This window comes from Salvelinus fontinalis, unplaced genomic scaffold (genome assembly GCF_029448725.1).
Source record: "Salvelinus fontinalis isolate EN_2023a unplaced genomic scaffold, ASM2944872v1 scaffold_0802, whole genome shotgun sequence".
In the NCBI taxonomy this organism is placed as follows: domain Eukaryota; kingdom Metazoa; phylum Chordata; class Actinopteri; order Salmoniformes; family Salmonidae; genus Salvelinus; species Salvelinus fontinalis.
The window spans coordinates 26,331-43,692 of record NW_026601011.1 but is presented as its reverse complement, the minus strand read 5'-3'; the positions used below and the strand labels follow the sequence as shown (position 1 = coordinate 43,692).

General features: G+C 44.8%; 2 protein-coding genes across 3 annotated transcripts; one reads left to right on the top strand and one right to left on the bottom strand.

Annotated features, from left to right (window-relative positions):
• Nucleotides 1–1,487: 1,487 nt before the first annotated feature.
• LOC129847369 (keratin, type I cytoskeletal 18-like) lies at nucleotides 1,488–6,936 on the bottom strand. 2 transcript variants are annotated; one of them, XM_055915140.1, is made up of 8 exons: nucleotides 6,427–6,936; nucleotides 6,140–6,222; nucleotides 5,726–5,882; nucleotides 5,405–5,566; nucleotides 4,026–4,151; nucleotides 2,911–3,137; nucleotides 2,641–2,675; nucleotides 1,488–1,993 (listed from the first exon to the last, which is right to left on the bottom strand). In XM_055915140.1, the coding sequence occupies exons 1-8, from the start codon at nucleotides 6,760–6,762 to the stop codon at nucleotides 1,764–1,766; spliced, it is 1,356 nt and encodes a 451-aa protein (XP_055771115.1). In that variant the 5' UTR covers nucleotides 6,763–6,936; the 3' UTR covers nucleotides 1,488–1,763. The 2 variants fall into 2 exon arrangements, with proteins under 2 accessions (XP_055771115.1, XP_055771116.1); XM_055915141.1 differs by lacking the exon at nucleotides 2,641–2,675 and having other exon boundaries at nucleotides 1,880–1,993; nucleotides 6,427–6,929.
• Nucleotides 6,937–7,090: 154 nt separating this feature from the next.
• Nucleotides 7,091–15,874, top strand: LOC129847370 (intermediate filament protein ON3-like). The gene is made up of 8 exons (XM_055915142.1): nucleotides 7,091–7,380; nucleotides 8,671–8,879; nucleotides 10,976–11,132; nucleotides 11,847–12,011; nucleotides 12,837–12,962; nucleotides 13,818–14,038; nucleotides 14,223–14,248; nucleotides 15,052–15,874. Exons 1-8 carry the CDS (start codon nucleotides 7,180–7,182, stop codon nucleotides 15,057–15,059), a joined length of 1,113 nt encoding a protein of 370 aa, XP_055771117.1. The 5' UTR covers nucleotides 7,091–7,179; the 3' UTR covers nucleotides 15,060–15,874.
• The last annotated feature ends 1,488 nt before the right edge of the window (nucleotides 15,875–17,362 follow it).

The window sequence follows — 17,362 nt, the reverse complement described above, 5'->3', positions numbered from 1 at the left end:
TTTTCTGAGGTCTTGGCTGATTTCTTTTTATTTTCCCATGATGTCAAGCAAAGAGACACTGAGTTTGAAGGTAGGCCTTGAAATACATCCACAGGTACACCTCCAATTGATTCAAATGATGTCAATTAGCCTATCAGAAGCTTCTAAAGCCATGACATCATTTTCTGGAGTCTTCCAAGCTCTTTAAAGGCACAGTCAACTTAGTGTATGTAAACTTCTGACCCACTGGAATTGTGATACAGTGAGTTATAAGTGAAATAATCTGTCTGTAAACAATTGTTGGAAAAATGACTTGTGTCATGCACAAAGTAGATGTTCTAACCGACTTGCCAAAACTATAGTTTGTTAACAAGACATTTGTGGAGTGGTTGAAAAATTAGTTTTAATGACTCCAACCTAAGTGTATGTAAACTTCCGACTTCAACTATATTAACATGGTTCCCAGGAGTGGCAGGCTGATATGTTTATTGTCCTGCAAAAATGTTTTTTATATACCAAGGCCGTTCCCTGGCTAACCATCCACATTGTTCCTGGCCAAACTGACGTTTCTTCTCCACAAGGAATTTATGTAGCGATCGATAGAGCAGAGGAATTACATTCAGGGTGAGTCGTCAGGCAACCAAGGCCAAGGAATGGAGAGAGAGAGGAGACCTGGAGGGAGTTCCAGACCTCAGCTTTTTATAAGGCAGAAAAGCAGAGATGGGTGGCTGACAAGGAAACATTAAACACAAAATGCACACACACTCCTCTATCTCTCTCACACACACACTATGTAAATATGTAAATAAATTGTAATTGTATATTTGATGTGTGCTTTTAGGATTGGAGATATCTAGGTCTACAACTCTCTACAGTGCAGTTAACAAATATACTCTTTAATAACTGACAACATTCTATAATGAATACATATTAGAATAATGATCCATAATAGAGACCAATAGTGACTGTGTTGTGATTGTTTAGAGTTGTAATTAGTACACAAGTAGTGCTTCAGGGTGGGATCCAACCGTGTCTCAAAAGCAGCAGAAAAGGTCACAAATGTCTGTTGTGGCTATACACGTCTGGCTTGACTAGGCTACCTGCTGATACCTGGCCTCATGCCATAGTCACAATTCCTTAGAACTCCAGTCCTTGTTTCACAGAATCTAATCATACATGTCATCAATTGTAGTTGTCATTCATGGGAGACGACATGTTTACTGTTGCATTGTCTTTGGTTTCACTTTAGCTTCTCTGTGAAAACAGCTCTATTTGATTTAGATCCAATTCCTCAGAACTCCAGTCCTCACTTCCTCAGATCAGTGTCAATGTTTCTGTGGGTGAACAGTAAACACACAGCCACTATCTTCAGTCCAGCAGTGTTAGGCCCACCACTACAACACTACGCTTACTACCCAGGGAATATTGCACAACTCATTGGTAATAAAAAACATTTTCAATGTCTTGAACAAGACAACTGGAAGGCATTGATGATACAGAGTCAAGAACAATGTGTTGAACATATTTATTTTGTAGAGAAACATCTCTGAGAAAGAATGCAGTGGATTAACAACACCAAATCTACTTCAAACCGTACACAACATCATTAGTTACGATGCTGGGCTTCAAAACATGAAGAGAAAAGACTAGAGGGATGGGGGTTGAGGTGAGGAGGGGGTTTCAGGGGGCAGACTTCTTTATGGGTTTCTCTTTATGGTCATTATTGTCTGCATCGGAGGAGAAAGAAGACACAAGAGGAGGATTCTTTCTTTGGTTTATCCTCCTCAGCTGGTGCCTGCTTCGGTTGTTGGTGTCTCAGCCTCAGCTGCCTTTTTAGGGGCCTCTGTCTTTGTAGGGAGGCTCTCTTGAGTTGCAGGGGCTTCTGTCTTCTTTGTGGGGGCCTCTTGAATTGGAGGGAGACTTTTCTGAGTTGCCGGGGCTTCTGTCTTTTTGGGGACCTCCTTTCCATCCACCTCATCCTTCATCAAGTCTTTCTTAGGTGGCTGGGGCGGCTCTGATGTGGAGTCAGGAAAGAGGAAGAAGATCTCAGTCTGAAGGTTTTGTAGGATGTTTTTCAGTTGAGGAAATGAAGTAGCCTTGTGGAACCATCCTGATTGCTACGCTCACCATTCTGTTTAAATCAGAATGTGAGCTATTGCGTGATCAGGACGGTTCCACCAGACTCTAATAGATGAAGACATACAATTTGAATTGGAAATGTATAGTATATTGGCCAAGTTCAAATCAAATTGCACATCCTACTTGAATCAGATGTTTGTATGAATTGAATAGACACCACCTCTGCAACACATCCACATAACATTGGGATCAAATGAATCAATGAATCAATGTCTTACAATCGTACAAGGAACAACTCACAATCAGAATACCATTGGATCTGTCTACAACATGTTAAGAACATTGTCTTTGACATCATGCAGTTATACAGTGACATAGGTAGGTAGTACAGACAGAGTGATATTAGTCCTAACTGAGAATGAACAGCAATCTGGAGTGGTGTTAGAGCGCACTGGGACTGATTGGTCCGTGAGACAGAGACATCTTAGATGGACAGAGATATAATGGGATGTTGGATTCCCTGGTGTCTTCTCCCCATACATCAGATCAGATGGTTCAGTAGGGCCGATGTCCAGTACTTACCACAATTCACTGCCTGCTCTAAAGAAAAGTCCACGCTGTTGGGGAAGAGGATAAATTACACCACTTAACCGGCAACTTGAAATGTAATACCAGGTTTACTGCAAATGTGTTGCAGCTACAGACCCTATATAAACTGAATGTTGTTTGATCCTATGTATAGGTACCTCATTATAAGCCATGGGCTAACTGGGAGTACTGGCCATGACAACCCACATCAAGTCATGAGTACTGAGCCCCCATTCCCTCTGGGTTTGTGCATCGTTAGCTCACCTGTCGTCGGGGGCGATGTCGTGCATTAGGCTGCGGTAGTTCTCGATCTCGGCCTCCAGCTTCATCTTGACGTGAAGCAGCTCCTGGTAGTCATCCACATGCCTCTCCACCTGCGTCCTCACCTGGACCAGCTCTCCCTCCAACTGCAGCAGGATCTTATTGAGGCGGGTCATCTCACGGTTGTACCGCCCATCCGTGTCCTTCAGAGATTCCTCGTGGGAGTGGACCTGTGACGGACAAGGAGACCAATCAATTTGTGAGCAGATGTGACGGACAGGCACAGGGACCAATCAAATCGATTTGAACTCACTACTTTTATTTGTATTTCCTGACTATAAAGACACCCAGCCAAGCATTGTGAAATGCTATCAGATGTTGGACTGTTTTGTATTAGTTGTTGTTGATAAATCAAGTTCACATATGTTCCAGGTGGCGACCATATTGATGACAGGTCATGAAGTTCAATCTGGTTCGTAATGACAGAGTTCAATGTAATAACTAGGTTGGCTGGAATGTGTGTCGACAACACAGCTATGTTACATCCCTATATAGAGGTGTTGCATTCTCTGTAGGTTACGGGATGTGTGTGTGCATAGTTGACCCCTGTTTAGCATGGTCAGCTTTACCTTGACCCAGTTTACAGTTGACCTACACTCTTAGATAAAAAGTGGCTATTTAGGGTTATTCAGCGGTTCCCATAGGAGAACACTTTGAAGAACCTTTTCGGTTGTTAAAATGTAATGTAATGGTTACAGGTAGAACCCTTTTGGTTCCATGTAGAACCCTTTCTAAAGAGGGTTCTACATTGACCACAAAATGGTTCTACCTGGAACCAATAATGGTTCTCCTATGGGGATAGCTGAACCCTTTTTTCTAAGCATGTAGGACAGTACAGGTGATGTATGGGGATTACCTATGTTGGGTATGGTCCGGTGTGTGCGATGTCACTGGTCCGGTGATGTGAGTGTTTTACTATAGCATCATTTACATGGGCTACAATATGATGACATACCAAAACTAACACAGGGGGACAGAATGTAGTCTTTTCAGACGGAAATGCGTGTGTGTGCGTGCGTGCGAGCGAGAGAGAGATGGTGCAGGTAGGTATGTTTTACCAAGCTCATTATTGACTGTATGTCTATCTCCAGGAGGTGTCTCTGTCTGCGCAGGTCTTTGAGCTCATTCTTGCCTGAATGCAGAGCCTCAGTATTCTGAACCACCTCTACCTTGATGCTGTCAAACTGTCAGAGAGAGAGAGAGAATCAAACTCAGAACTGAAAACCAAAAAAGCACTGTACAACAGCAAGATGCTGACACTAATTGAGGAGTCCATAAACACAAACAACTTCTAGCAAAATTGGAAAAACCTAAAAAAAAAAGGACAGGAATTAGCAATACAGAGGCATTTGTGTGTAACAGTAACCTGGGAAGGTTTTCTGTAGTATTATAAATGTAAGAGTTCTAAACTTCCTTAATAAGCACAATGTCTTGAGTAAAAGCCAAATTGGATTTATACCAAAAATTGCACGACCGGTCATATTTACACCCTACACACCCTGATAGATAGACAAGTCTACCAAAATAATACCAAAATGTACGCTTGCTTTATCGACTTCCAAAAAGCATTTGATTCTATTTGGCATACAGGACTGTTCTACGAAGTTATTGAAAGTGGTGTAATGGGTAAAACATATTACATAATTAGTTCAATGTATAGTGGGAATACATTGAAATTCAAAATTGGCAAGAAAATAACTTAATTCTTTAAACAGTAGTGGGGCCTTCGCCAGGGTTGCAATCTGAGCCCTGCGCTCCTCAATATTTAAATCGATGAATTGGCCACTATTCTAAAAAAATCCTCAGCCCCTGGTGTTAGTCTCCACAGCCTTGCCATTGAGATGGGTAGACCCAGGAAAACCTGGCTCCGTGTACAGGAAAGGCTGTGCAACCACTGCACCACAGCAGAACCTGAGACAGAGCTGCATTTCCTGACAAAATGTCAAAAAATATAAAACAATTAGAGAGTGTCATTTTCCCAAATTTGAAACCCTTATTCAAGGTTTCAAAGACCTCTCTGATGAGAATAGGCTGCCCGTCCTGTTGGGGGAGGACACAGAGAGATATGGGTTGGCAGCGCACTACAGTACATTGCTGCCTGCCATAAGATGAGTCAGTGTCTGACATACCAACATATGCTTATTGTTATTGTAATTGTTCAATGTATGGTTATTTTGACCCTTGATTATTGTAGTTACTGCTGTCCCATTGACAATATTGATTATTATTATTTGAATTAAGTTAATATTGTAAATCTTTGGCAATATGTACATTGTTACATCATGCCAATAAAGGAAATTTAATTGAATTGAGAGAGAGAGAGAGAGATCGAGCGAGATTAATTAATTAAGGAATGAACAAACAAGCGAAGGAATTAGATAATTAATGAGCAAACTAATATAGTGTGGTTCATTGATAAGGAAGTAGATCTTCATACCTTGCTCTGGTACCAGTCGTCGGTATCCTTGAGGTTCTTCTTGGCCAGTTTCTCGTACTGGGAGCGGATCTTGTTGAGTGTATCACTCAGGTTATTGTCCTGGGAGTCAAACTCCACGAGGACGTTGGAGTCCTTGATCTTCTTACGCAGCTCATCAACGTCCTGCATGCAGCAGGGGAGAATACAGTAGTTATTATGGGCTATTTCAAGTAAAAGCTGCTCTAGGATCATCTCTCCTATTCCCAGCTATAAACCTAACCATTATGAGGTAAATCTCAACACTGTTCCAGGAACAGTGGGTGAATGAGTGTGTGCCCTTACATCCTTATGGTCCTTCTTGAGGACGGCGAGCTCTTCCTTCACAGACTCGACCTGGCTCTCCAGCTGCATGCGGTTCAGGTTGGTGTCGTCAATCATCTTCTTCAGACCAATCAGGTCCCGCTCCACAGTCTTCCTGGCCTGCTTCTCGTTGTCCAGCCTGCAGAGGAGAGTACAGGAGCATGTCTCTCTTAGCCCCATACAATGTAAAAAGCCCCATTGGGTTTTAGCAAAGACTGCTATATGTAAATGAGCACCATTTTTATCAATTTTTATTATAATGACATAATAATAATAATCCAATAATATACATTTTATTTTGTGTATTTTTGTCCTATTTCTATTTTTTATTAATTGAAGGTTAAATAAATCTCTAGGTCTTTTTCTATAATAAATTGATAGCATGTCATGTCTCACTTGTTTTTGAAGTCATCATTGGCCAGTTTGGTGTTGTCAATTTGCAGTAACAAACGTGCATTATCCATGGTCATATCACGGAGCTGAAACCGAGAGAACATGGGCCAGTTATTGAGAATTCAGTAAACACACCAAACGATTCACAGACAGAGATCAAGTGACTATCAGGTGAATAAGCTCAGCTGACATAGACATACAGTACTGTACATTGATCATTCAAAGGGCAAAAATGCGGAATAAATCAGTCTAATTAATCATATTAAATAATTAACTGAGTGAAAAATCACCTTCTTCCTGAGGTCATTCAACGGTTTCTCAACCACATCCCAGTCTCGGCCGTTGGGGTCTCCTCTCTTGTCCAAGATGTCCTGAATCTGGTCCTCCAGATCTTTGTTGTCTTCCTCCAGGTTCCTCACCCTGCCCAGGTAGCCGGACAGACGGTCGTTGAGACCCTTCATGGTCTTCTTATCATCTGGGGCGGGCCCGGGGGCAGGAGAGACATCGTTTGAATTCTCTGGGTCAGAACGCATCGCGTTCCGTAGCCCCTCCAGACTGGCCACGGACACCCTGGAGCCTCTTCCCCCGGCCCCACCGAACATGCTAAAGGCTCTGTTACTAGACATGGCAGTAGTTGGTTGAATGGGTGAGTTGAGAAAGAAAATAGAGAGGCAGTGTAGAACTGATAGTCACCTGTACAGGTAGTGATTGAGAGATGCGAGGGACTGTTTTTATACTGCTGCTCAACACCTGAAACCGGCCCCAAAGATACGATTGGCTGTAGTACGTCCAGCACACCCCCGGACAAACAGGTTTAGAGTAAACATACAAGTTTTCCTTTGTGACCTTGTTGTTTTTACTATGAAATTTAGAGTTCCACCTCAGCTGATTGGACAGAGGCGGACACTTGAGTGGTGAGGGTTGGTCCTTGCCCACCTTAAAATCGGGTGATAACCTGAGAAGAGGTGCCTTTCCCTAAACTCTGAGTCTGATACTTGAGACTCCTTCTCTCTCTGTCATTCTGACAAGAACACAAAGACAAGATGTCCAAACCAGGCGGATACAGCAGCCAGTCCGACATTCCCTCCGGTAACAAGCTCAAAAGCTACCCGAACGTCGCTACTAGCAAGGACCTTCTAGAGCCCAACAACCCGAAGGTGGACCCGAAGGACCAGTCAGCCAAGAGCCAGGAGAAGGACCAGATGGTTGGACTCAACGACAAGTTCATAGCGTTCATTGACAAGGTGTGCTATTTTATTATTCTATTATTTTTATTATTGATTGGATTGATAATTTTACTAAATCAATGCATTGATGCAATAGGTCTGTCTGAAGTCTGCTGGTAATAGAGAAACACCTGTATGACACTCCTACATAATTATTTCAGCCATATGATATTTGATTTGATGCTTAATTTATGCATTTTCTTCCAATTCATTGTGTAATAATTCCATTAGATAGACCCAAAACACATTTACATTTAAGTCATTTAGCAGACGCTCTTATCCAGAGCGACTTACAAATCTACTAAACACATCTTGAGATAAAAAACAAATGTATATTTCTAATTATCTACAGGCCTACGTTTTGATACTTAACTGTCATTCTACTTCATGACCACCTTTACATAGTTAGAAGCCTACCTTCAGTACAATAAGAGGCTCTGTAATCATCCCAGCAGCGGGGTTTATGTAGCCAAAACATTCTACCCAGAGAGAGGTGTTCTAGCGGTCTCATCACCATCACTCACACCTGTAAAGAAAACCTGTCAGCTCTCTGCTCCGTGTTCTGAGCCTCTCTCTCTCTCACTCCCTCTCTCTCTCATTCCTTCTCTCACTTTCATTCTCTCTTCTCTCTCCTTCGATCATAGGGCGTTTTCAACTGCTAAGGTGCCACCTTGTCGCCAATAACAGAATACCATTTCAAAATGGAATTATTTTTAATCTCTTGCGAGTTTTCCAAATCAATTTTCTTTGATAGATTTTTGGACTTGGATTTAGTCAATATTATATAATATTTTTGTTGGGTTACATTTGTGAGTTTGGGGGCCTATTTGTTGTTAACAGACCATAGTGTGAGTATGTTGTAGTGAATCACACATTGGTTCTATATTTAATGGCCATGAGAGTCTGGGTGTAAACCTAATGCATGTTGCTTGCCACACAGACACACACGGTGGAATTTTAGCTGTGGGCAGATCTGGTGTTTCTCAGTTAGTGTAATGAGACCCTTCATCACTGAGGCTCCACATAAGTGCCCACACACACGCACGCACACGCACACACACACACAATGGCATCCCACAAGACTAACAGGTTGTAGAGTCACTTTTTCAATATCTGTTAAATTCCTGCTAGCAGAGAAGTGGAGGCTTACAAATCTTAACCCACAATCCCCCAGTGGCATGAATAAAAAAAATGGATAGAAGTTTTTTCCTTCTATAACTCATTGTACTTTACTCTGACTGGTTTCAGATGCAACCACCTTGATTGAGTTTCTGATCCAATATACTCTCTCTCTCCTTCTCCCTTTAGGTGCAAAACCTGGAGCAGCAGAACAAGGTCCTGGACACGCGCCTGAAGATCCTGAAGGAGCAGGAGGACTACCAAGGCAACGTGGACGCTGTGGTCCAACAGCTGGCCAACGAGTTGCAGCGGCAGATCGAGAACCTGGCCCGGGACAAACAGAAACTGAAGCAGGAGCTGGCCCGCTGCCAGGACGAAGTGGGCCAGACACGCAACAAGTCAGTGACTTCACAGAGCCTTTCGTAGTTAAGAGTTAATAGAATCGAATAGAACAGAATAGAATGGAATAAAATACAAAATAATACAGTGCAATACAATAGAATGGCATTGAATTGGACAACATGCACTGCAAAAGATAGATCTAAATTATGAATGTATTTACCATTTCAGGGACGCGCTAACAAACCACCCAACACATGATTCCTGTGAAGCAGGCCTAGGGAGAAAACTAGGACAGTCAATAGTATAATATAAATCATAGTTTAGATATTGTACAGGTCACCAGGCCTCCAGGAAATGCCACAGTCCACAACAGGAACCTCATCAGTCTAAAGTGACAAACAGCGTTTTCTCACGCTAGACTACGGAGCATTTTTCCACTTGGGTCCCCAGTCCTCAAGAGGTGGAGGTGCTAATTCTTTATCCTTACATAAGCCTCTGTCCACTGGGTTGAGTTAAGTATGTACAGGGGGGCTCTGGTGTGCCCTGCACTATGTCTGTGGGGAGAGGTAAATGTACTGTAGTCAGTGTACACTCCCCAGCCCCTCTACTCCACTCTACCCCCTAACCATGGACCTCTGTGTTGCACAGTACCAGACATGGCTCTGAGAGTGGAGAAAATGTGGAACCCTTTGGGAGCTGGGCCCATTCATCCCATCCATCCTGGGCTCTTACCCAGTCTGGATCAGCTCAACACAGGCACGCTATGCTAGGGTGTCTGACTTGGAGGGGTTAGAGGGGAACAAAGCTGCAGATGTTCTGACAGTAGGATGATAAATTGACATGTCAGTGAAAGGGGTTTGGGGATCCGTGTGGTGTGTCGTGGTGTGTTGTGGTGTGGTGTGTCATGGTGTGTCATGGTGTGGTGCGTTGTGGTGTGTCGTGGTGTGTTGTGGTGTGGTGTGGTGTGTCATGGTGTGTTGTGGTGTGTCATGGTGTGGTGTGTCGTGGTGTGTCGTGGTGTGGTGTGTCGTGGTGTGGTGTGTCATGGTGTGTCATGGTGTGTCGTGGTGTGTCGTGGTGTGGTGTGTTGTGTCATGGTATGGTGTGTCATGATGTGGTGTGTCATGATGTGGTGTGTCGTGGTGTGGTGTGTCGTGGTATGTCGTGGTGTGTCGTGTTGTGGTGTGTCGTGGTGTGGTGTGTCATGGTGTGGTGTGTCGTGGTGTGGTGTGTTGTGGTGTGTCATGGTATGGTGTGTCGTGGTGGGGTGTGTCGTGGTGTGGTGTGTCATGGTGTGGTGTGTCATGGTATGGTGTGTCATGGTGTGGTGTGTCGTGGTGTGGTGTGTCGTGGTATGTCGTGGTGTGTCATGGTGTGGTGCGTTGTGGTGTGTCGTGGTGTGTTGTGGTGTGGTGTGTCATGGTGTGTCATGGTGTGTTGTGGTGTGTCATGGTGTGTCGTGGTGTGGTGTGTCATGGTGTGTCGTGGTGTGTCGTGGTGTGTTGTGTCATGGTATGGTGTGTCATGATGTGGTGTGTCATGATGTGGTGTGTCGTGGTGTGTCGTGGTGTGTCGTGGTGTGTCGTGGTGTGTCGTGGTGTGTCGTGGTGTGGTGTGTCGTGTTGTGGTGTGTCGTGGTGTGTCGTGGTGGGGTGTGTCGTGGTGTGGTGTGGTGTGGTGTGTCATGGTATGGTGTGTCATGGTGTGGTGTGTCGTGGTGTGTCGTGGTATGGTGTGTCGTGTTGTGGTGTGTCGTGGTGTGTTGTGTCGTGGTGTGTCGTGTCGTGGTGTGTCATGGTATGGTGTGTCGTGGTGTGTTGTGTCGTGTCGTGGTGTGTCGTGGTATGGTGTGTCGTGTCATGTCGTGGTGTGGTGTCATGCTTGCGGGTGTGTGTGCTTACCTGAGCTCCCATCTCAGTCATATCATACCTGGGCGGCAGGTAGCCTAGAGGTTAAGAGCATTGTAACCAAAAGGTTGCTGGTTTGAATCTCCAAGCCAATTAGGTGAAACATCTGCCTGTGCCCTTGAGCAAGGCACTTAACCCTAATTTCTCCTGTAAGTCGCTCTGGATAAGAGCGTCTGCTAAATGACTAAAATGTAAAATATCAAAACAACAATGTCCTCTTCATTATCCACTCTGTGGTCCTCCAGGTACCAGGATGAGATCCAGAAGAAGTCAGATCTGGAGAATGACTTTGTGATCAACAAGAAGGATGTGGATGAGGGCCAACTGGCAGCCGTGGATCTGGCTCTGGAACTGGAGTACCTGATGGGAGAACTGGACTTCCTGAGGCGGGGCTATGATGAGGTAGGCTGACTGACACACCCATCGGCCAATCAGAGGCTAGGTGGAACCAGAACCATATATAGCCTAACATGGCGTCCAGTGTAAAAGTTTGCCAAACTCTCTTTACTGCATGGCACTGTGTGGAACTATTGCAACTGACACCTACCCAGTGCACAAACCATCTCAAATCTGCCAACTAGGGCAGAGCGAAGGAGGCAGTTACCTGGAATGAGACGCAGCCCAGAAGTCTTTCTCTTTACCCCTTTTTCTCCCCAATTTTGTGGTATCCAATTGGTAGTTAGTCTTGTCCCATCGCTGCAACTCCCGTACAGACTCGGGAGAGGCGAAGTTCGAGAGCTGTGCGTCCTCCGAAATACGACCCTGCCAAGCCGCACTGCTTCTTGACACAATGCCTACTTAACCCGGAAGCCAGCCACACCAATGTGTCGAAGGAAACACCGTACACCTGGCGACCGTGTCACCGTGCATTGCGTCCAGCCCGCCACAAGACTTGCTAGTGCGCAATAGGACAAGAACATCCCTGCCAGCCAAACCCTCCCCTAATTGTGCGCCGCCCCATGGCTCTCCCGATCCCGGCCGGCTGCGACAGAGCCTGGACTCGAGCCATGATCTCTAGAGGCACAGCTAGCATTGCAATGCAGTGCCTTAGATCACTCGGGAGGCCCAGATCTCCTTCTCTAATGTAGTATTGTTGTCCTGGCTGTGGTGTGACAGGAGCTGAAGGAGCTGGAGTCTCATATCCAGAATGAGACGGTGGTCGTGAAGGAAAGCAACAAAAGATCTCTAGACATGGACGAGATCATCGACAGCGTCAAGAAACAGTACGCGGACATGGCCTCCCGTGCCAGAGAGGGGGCAGAGCTGTGGAACCAGAAAAAGGTGAGGATTCATTTTATGTCATTTAGCAGACACTCTAATTCAGAGAGACTTACAGGAGCAATTAAGGTTAAATGCCTTGCTCAAGGGCACATTGACATATTTTTCACCTGGTAGGCTCTGGGATTTGAACCAGCAACCTTTCGGTAACTGGCCCAACGCTCTCAACCGCTGTGGTGGTGGGGGTGAGTGGTGAGGAGTGGTGGGGGTGAGTGATGGTGGTGGTGGTGGGGGTGAGTGGTGAGGGGTGGTGGGGGTGGTGAGTGGTGGTGGGGGTGAGTGATGGTGGTGGGAGTGGTGAGGAGTAGTGGGGGTGACTGGTGGTGGGGTGACTGGTGGTTGTGGTGGGGGTGAGTGGTGAGGGTGAGTGGTGGTAGTGGGGGGGTGAGCGGTGGTGGTGAGGAGTGGTGAGGAGTGGTGGGGGTGAGGGGTGGTGGTGGGAGTGGTGAGTGGTGAGTGCTGGGGTGAGTGGTGAGTGGTGGTGGGGATGAATGGTGTGGTGGTGAGGAGTGGGTGGTGGTGGTGAGTGGTGAGGAGTGGTGGGGGTGAGGGGTGGTGGTGGTGGTGTTGGGAATGGTGTGGTGGTGGTGGTGGTTGGGGAGAGTGGTGGCGGGGGTGAGTGGTATCTATTGTCCATCAAGAATAACTTTTGTTTCGCAACTTAATCACGGTTACACATCAGAGCCACACACACCAACATTATGTAACACAGTTAATGATGTTGACGATGCAACAAGAGTGATGACTATCCTAAATATATTCACTGATGCCCCTCTATCCTTTCTCCCCCTCTTTTTCTCCCTCCCTCCCCTCTCCTCCCCCTCTCAGATGAATGACATAGTGCTGACAGCAGGTCAGTATGAGCAGGATGTACGTGATGTGAAGAAGGAGATTGCTGACATGCTCCGTCTAACACAGAGACTGAAGGCAGAGCTGGAGACCCTCAAGAAGCAGGTGAAACACTCTTGCACGCATACACACGCAATATACACGCATATATTTCTATATCCTTCTCCACTTCCATTTCCCTTTGACCCTCTCCCTTCCAGTTGACCCTCTCCCTCTGACCCTCTCCCTCTGACCCTCTCCCTTCAATTTGACCCTCTCCCTCTGACCCTCTCCCTTCAATTTGACCCTCTCCCTTCCATTTGACCCTCTCCTTCTGACCCTCTCTCCCTTTGACACTCTCCCTTCCATTTGACCCTCTCCCTCTGACCCTCTCCCTCTCACCCTCTCCCTTCCATTTGACCCTCTCCCTCTGACCCTCTCTCCCTTTGACCCTCTCCCTTCCATTTGACCCTCTCCCTCTGACCCTCTCTCCCTTTGACCCTCTCCCTTCCATTTGACCCTCTCCCTCTGAACCTCTCCCTTTGACCCTCTCCCTTCCATTTGACCCTCTCCCTTCCATTTGACCCTCTCCCTCTGACCCTCTCCCTCTCACCCTCTCCCTTCCATTTGACCCTCTCCCTCTGACCCTCTCTCCCTTTGACCCTCTCCCTTCCATTTGACCCTCTCCCTCTGACCCTCTCTCCCTTTGACCCTCTCCCTTCCATTTGACCCTCTCCCTTCCATTTGACCCTCTCCCTCTGAACCTCTCCCTCTGACCCTCTCTCCCTTTGACCCTCTCCCTTCCATTTGACCCTCTCCCTCTGACCCTCTCTCCCTTTGACCCTCTCCCTTCCATTTGACCCTCTCCCTCTGACACTCTTCCTCCCCTCCCTTTACCCCTCTCTCTACCCTCTCACCCTCCCCCCCCCCTCTCTCTGACCCCCCCTCTCTCTCCGACCCTCTCCCTCTTCCCCTGTTCAGAAAATAGTTATTGAGAAGGACATTGAGGTTGTGGAGGTGGATGGGCAGAATGCGTTGGAGCAGGCCAGGGATAATATTGTTGCGCTGGAAGACGCTCTCCGCAGGGCCAAGCAGGACATGGCCCGTCAGGTCAGGGAGTACCAGGAACTGATGAACCTCAAACTGGCCCTGGACATCGAGATCGCCACCTACAGGAAGCTACTGGAGGGAGAGGAGATGAGGTGAGTAGTACAGTGGAGGGGGGGGGTGACGGGGGATGTAGGGGGGTTATGTGTGAATGGGTGGGGTCAGGGGTGTGTTTGTGTGTGAGAGAGAGCGAGCGAGAGACAGAGACAGAGAGATTGAAATGGAGAAATACTGTTGTATCCTGCCTATACTTAGCCCGTATTCTCTCTGTCATTTCAGAATGAATGACCATATACGTCAGCAAGGTAAGAGATCTTCTTATTCCCTCCAGTGGTTCACTCTCTTCTTCGTTAGTTTATTTAACCTTAGAACCTCTAGGTAGCATCTACATGATACGTTCCACTTCAGAGTAGCAGTGGTGGGAAAAGTACCCAATTTTCATACTTGAGTAAAAGGAAAGATACCTTAAAAGAAAATAACTCAAGTAAAAGTAAACGTCACCCAGTAAAATACTACTTGAGTAAAAATGTTAAAGTATTTGGTTTTAAATGTACTTAAGTATCAATAGTAAAAGTATAAATCACTTAAAATTCCTTATATTAAGCAAACCAGACAACACGATTTTCTTGTTTTTAAAATGTACAGATAGCCAGACACACACTCCAACACTGACATCCTTTACAAACAAAGTATTTGTGTTTAGTGAGTCTGCCAGATCAGAGGCAGTAGGGATGACCAGGGATGTTCTCTTGTTAAGTGCGTGAATTAGACAATTCCTGTCCTGCTAAGCATTAAACACGTAACAAGTACTTTTGGGTGTCAGGGAAAATGTAAGGAGTAAAAAGTACATTACTTTCTTTAGGAATATAGTTGAGTAAATGTAAAAGTTGTAAAAAATAGAAATAGTAAAGTACAGATACCCCAAACAACTTAAAAGTATTTTTACTTAAGTACTTTACACCACTGGCGAGTAGTTATTTCCCATCCTCAGTAAATGTGTAGAAGGGTGAGTAAGAAGAGAAAGATCCGATAGGAAGGAACTGTGACCTGTGTTGTGTCATGATCTGTGTGTGTCCTACTAAAATCAAATCATATCTCTTTTGCTCAGATTACTAAAACAAACCAACCAATCCCAGTCCTTGCTTGCACGCAGACATTGATTTGCCGTCGAAGCCCCTCCTGACTATGAAGCCCCTCCCATTAGATGCCGTTGACCCCCCAACCAGCCCCAGGAAGCCCCTCCTGACTCTGAAGCCCCTCCCATTAGATGCCGATGCCCCGCCAACTAGCCCCAGGAAGCCCCTCCTGACTCTGAAGCCCCTCCCATTAGATGCCGATGCCCCGCCAACTAGCCCCAGGAAGCGTCTGCTGATCAGAATTGAGGTGGATGCGGGCAGGGTCATGTCCAAGAGCTTGCACTATTCCGACAATTAACCAAGTCCACTGTCACTCTGCTGTCGCTATAGTAACACGGTGTTGTACCTCTTTCTCTCTCTCTCTTTTCCATCTAAAAACCATTGCGGAGTCTTTTGTTTTACGTTAAGGTCATTGTTTAATAAGCTAAGGTGTTAAACTTACAAACTTTGTTTTCAACTGCAGTTGGAAGACCATGTGCGACAGTAACAGGAGCTCTTACAAAATGTGTCCTGTGCTCTTTTTCATTACGTTTGTGGTGGGAGAATTTATCTGTGCTCTTTTTCATTACGTTTGTGGTGGGAGAATTTATCTGTGCTCTTTTTCATTACGTTTGTGGTGGGAGAATTTATCTGTACTCTTTTTCATTACGTTTGTGGTGGGAGAATTTATCTGTACTCTTTTTCATTACGTTTGTGGTGGGAGAATTTATCTGTGCTCGTGTGACTGGGGAGGCCATGTCCTCCAAAGCTTGAATGTCACTGAACCAGGTCCAAAATAAAAAGAGAAAATATTAAGGTACCAAATATGTGTATGGTTTGTTTAAGGAGTATGTCTGTCACCCTATACAACTCAGCCCTGAACTCAAGGTATACATGGGCCTATTGTCACCACAGACAGAGATATACTTCCTAGAACCCCGGGACCATCACTGTCGTCATATAAGTACTTACATTCAGTATCTCCTTTTGATGAAAACAACTGTCTAATATGACAACGGTCATGTTAAACACAACTGTCTAATATGACAACGGTCATGTTAAACACAACTGTCTAATATGACAACGGTAATGTTAAACACAACTGTCTAATATGACAACGGTAATGTTAAACACAACTGTCTAATATGACAACGGTAATGTTAAACACTACTGTCTAATATGACAACGGTAATGTTAAACACAACTGTCTAATATGACAACGGTAATGTTAAACACTACTGTCTAATATGACAACGGTAATGTTAAACACTACTGTCTAATTTGACAGCGGTAATGTTAAACACTACTGTCTAATATGACAACGGTAATGTTAAACACTACTGTCTAATATGACAACGGTAATGTTAAACACTACTGTCTAATATGACAACGGTAATGTTAAACACTACTGTCTAATTTGACAGCGGTAATGTTAAACACTACTGTCTAATATGACAGCGGTAATGTTAAACACAACTGTCTAATATGACAACGGTCATGTTAAACACTACTGTCTAATATGACAGCGGTAATGTTAAACACAACTGTCTAATTTGACAACGGTCATGTTAAACACAACTGTCTAATATGACAACGGTCATGTTAAACACTACTGTCTAATATGACAACGGTCATGTTAAACACAACTGTCTAATATGACAACGGTCATGTTAAACACTACTGTCTAATATGACAACGGTAATGTTAAACACAACTGTCTAATATGACAACGGTCATGTTAAACACAACTGTCTAATGACAACGGTCATGTTAAACACAACTGTCTAATATGACAACGGTAATGTTAAACACAACTGTCTAATATGACAACGGTAATGTTAAACACAACTGTCTAATATGACAGCGGTAATGTTAAACACAACTGTCTAATATGACAACGGTAATGTTAAACACAACTGTCTAATATGACAACGGTAATGTTAAACACAACTGTCTAATATGACAGCGGTAATGTTAAACACAACTGTCTAATATGACAACGGTCATGTTAAACACTACTGTCTAATATGACAGCGGTCATGTTAAACACAACTGTCTAATATGACAACGGTAATGTTAAACACAACTGTCTAATATGACAGCGGTAATGTTAAACACAACTGTCTAATTTGACAACGGTAATGTTAAACACTACTGTCTAATATGACAGCGGTAAAGTTAAACACAACTGTCTAATATGACAGCGGTAATGTTAAACACAACTGTCTAATATGACAGCGGTAATGTTAAACACAACTGTCTAATTTGACAACGGTAATGTTAAACACTACTGTCTAATATGAC

Excerpts from the sequence above, each read along its gene's own strand:
- LOC129847369 (XM_055915140.1), bottom strand. The coding sequence starts at position 6,762 with ATGTCTAGTAACAGAGCCTTTAGCATGTTCGGTGGGGCCGGGGGAAGA. Across the intron at positions 5,883-6,139 it reads AATGATGACTTCAAAAACAA|GCTGGACAACGAGAAGCAGG; the intron begins GTGAGACATGAC and ends TCTCCTCTGCAG. Across the intron at positions 2,676-2,910 it reads GACATCGCCCCCGACGACAG|CGTGGACTTTTCTTTAGAGC; the intron begins GTGAGCTAACGA and ends CTTCCCCAACAG.
- LOC129847370 (XM_055915142.1), top strand. The coding sequence starts at position 7,180 with ATGTCCAAACCAGGCGGATACAGCAGCCAGTCCGACATTCCCTCCGGT. Across the intron at positions 7,381-8,670 it reads TCATAGCGTTCATTGACAAG|GTGCAAAACCTGGAGCAGCA; the intron begins GTGTGCTATTTT and ends TTCTCCCTTTAG. Across the intron at positions 12,963-13,817 it reads TGGAGACCCTCAAGAAGCAG|AAAATAGTTATTGAGAAGGA; the intron begins GTGAAACACTCT and ends TCCCCTGTTCAG.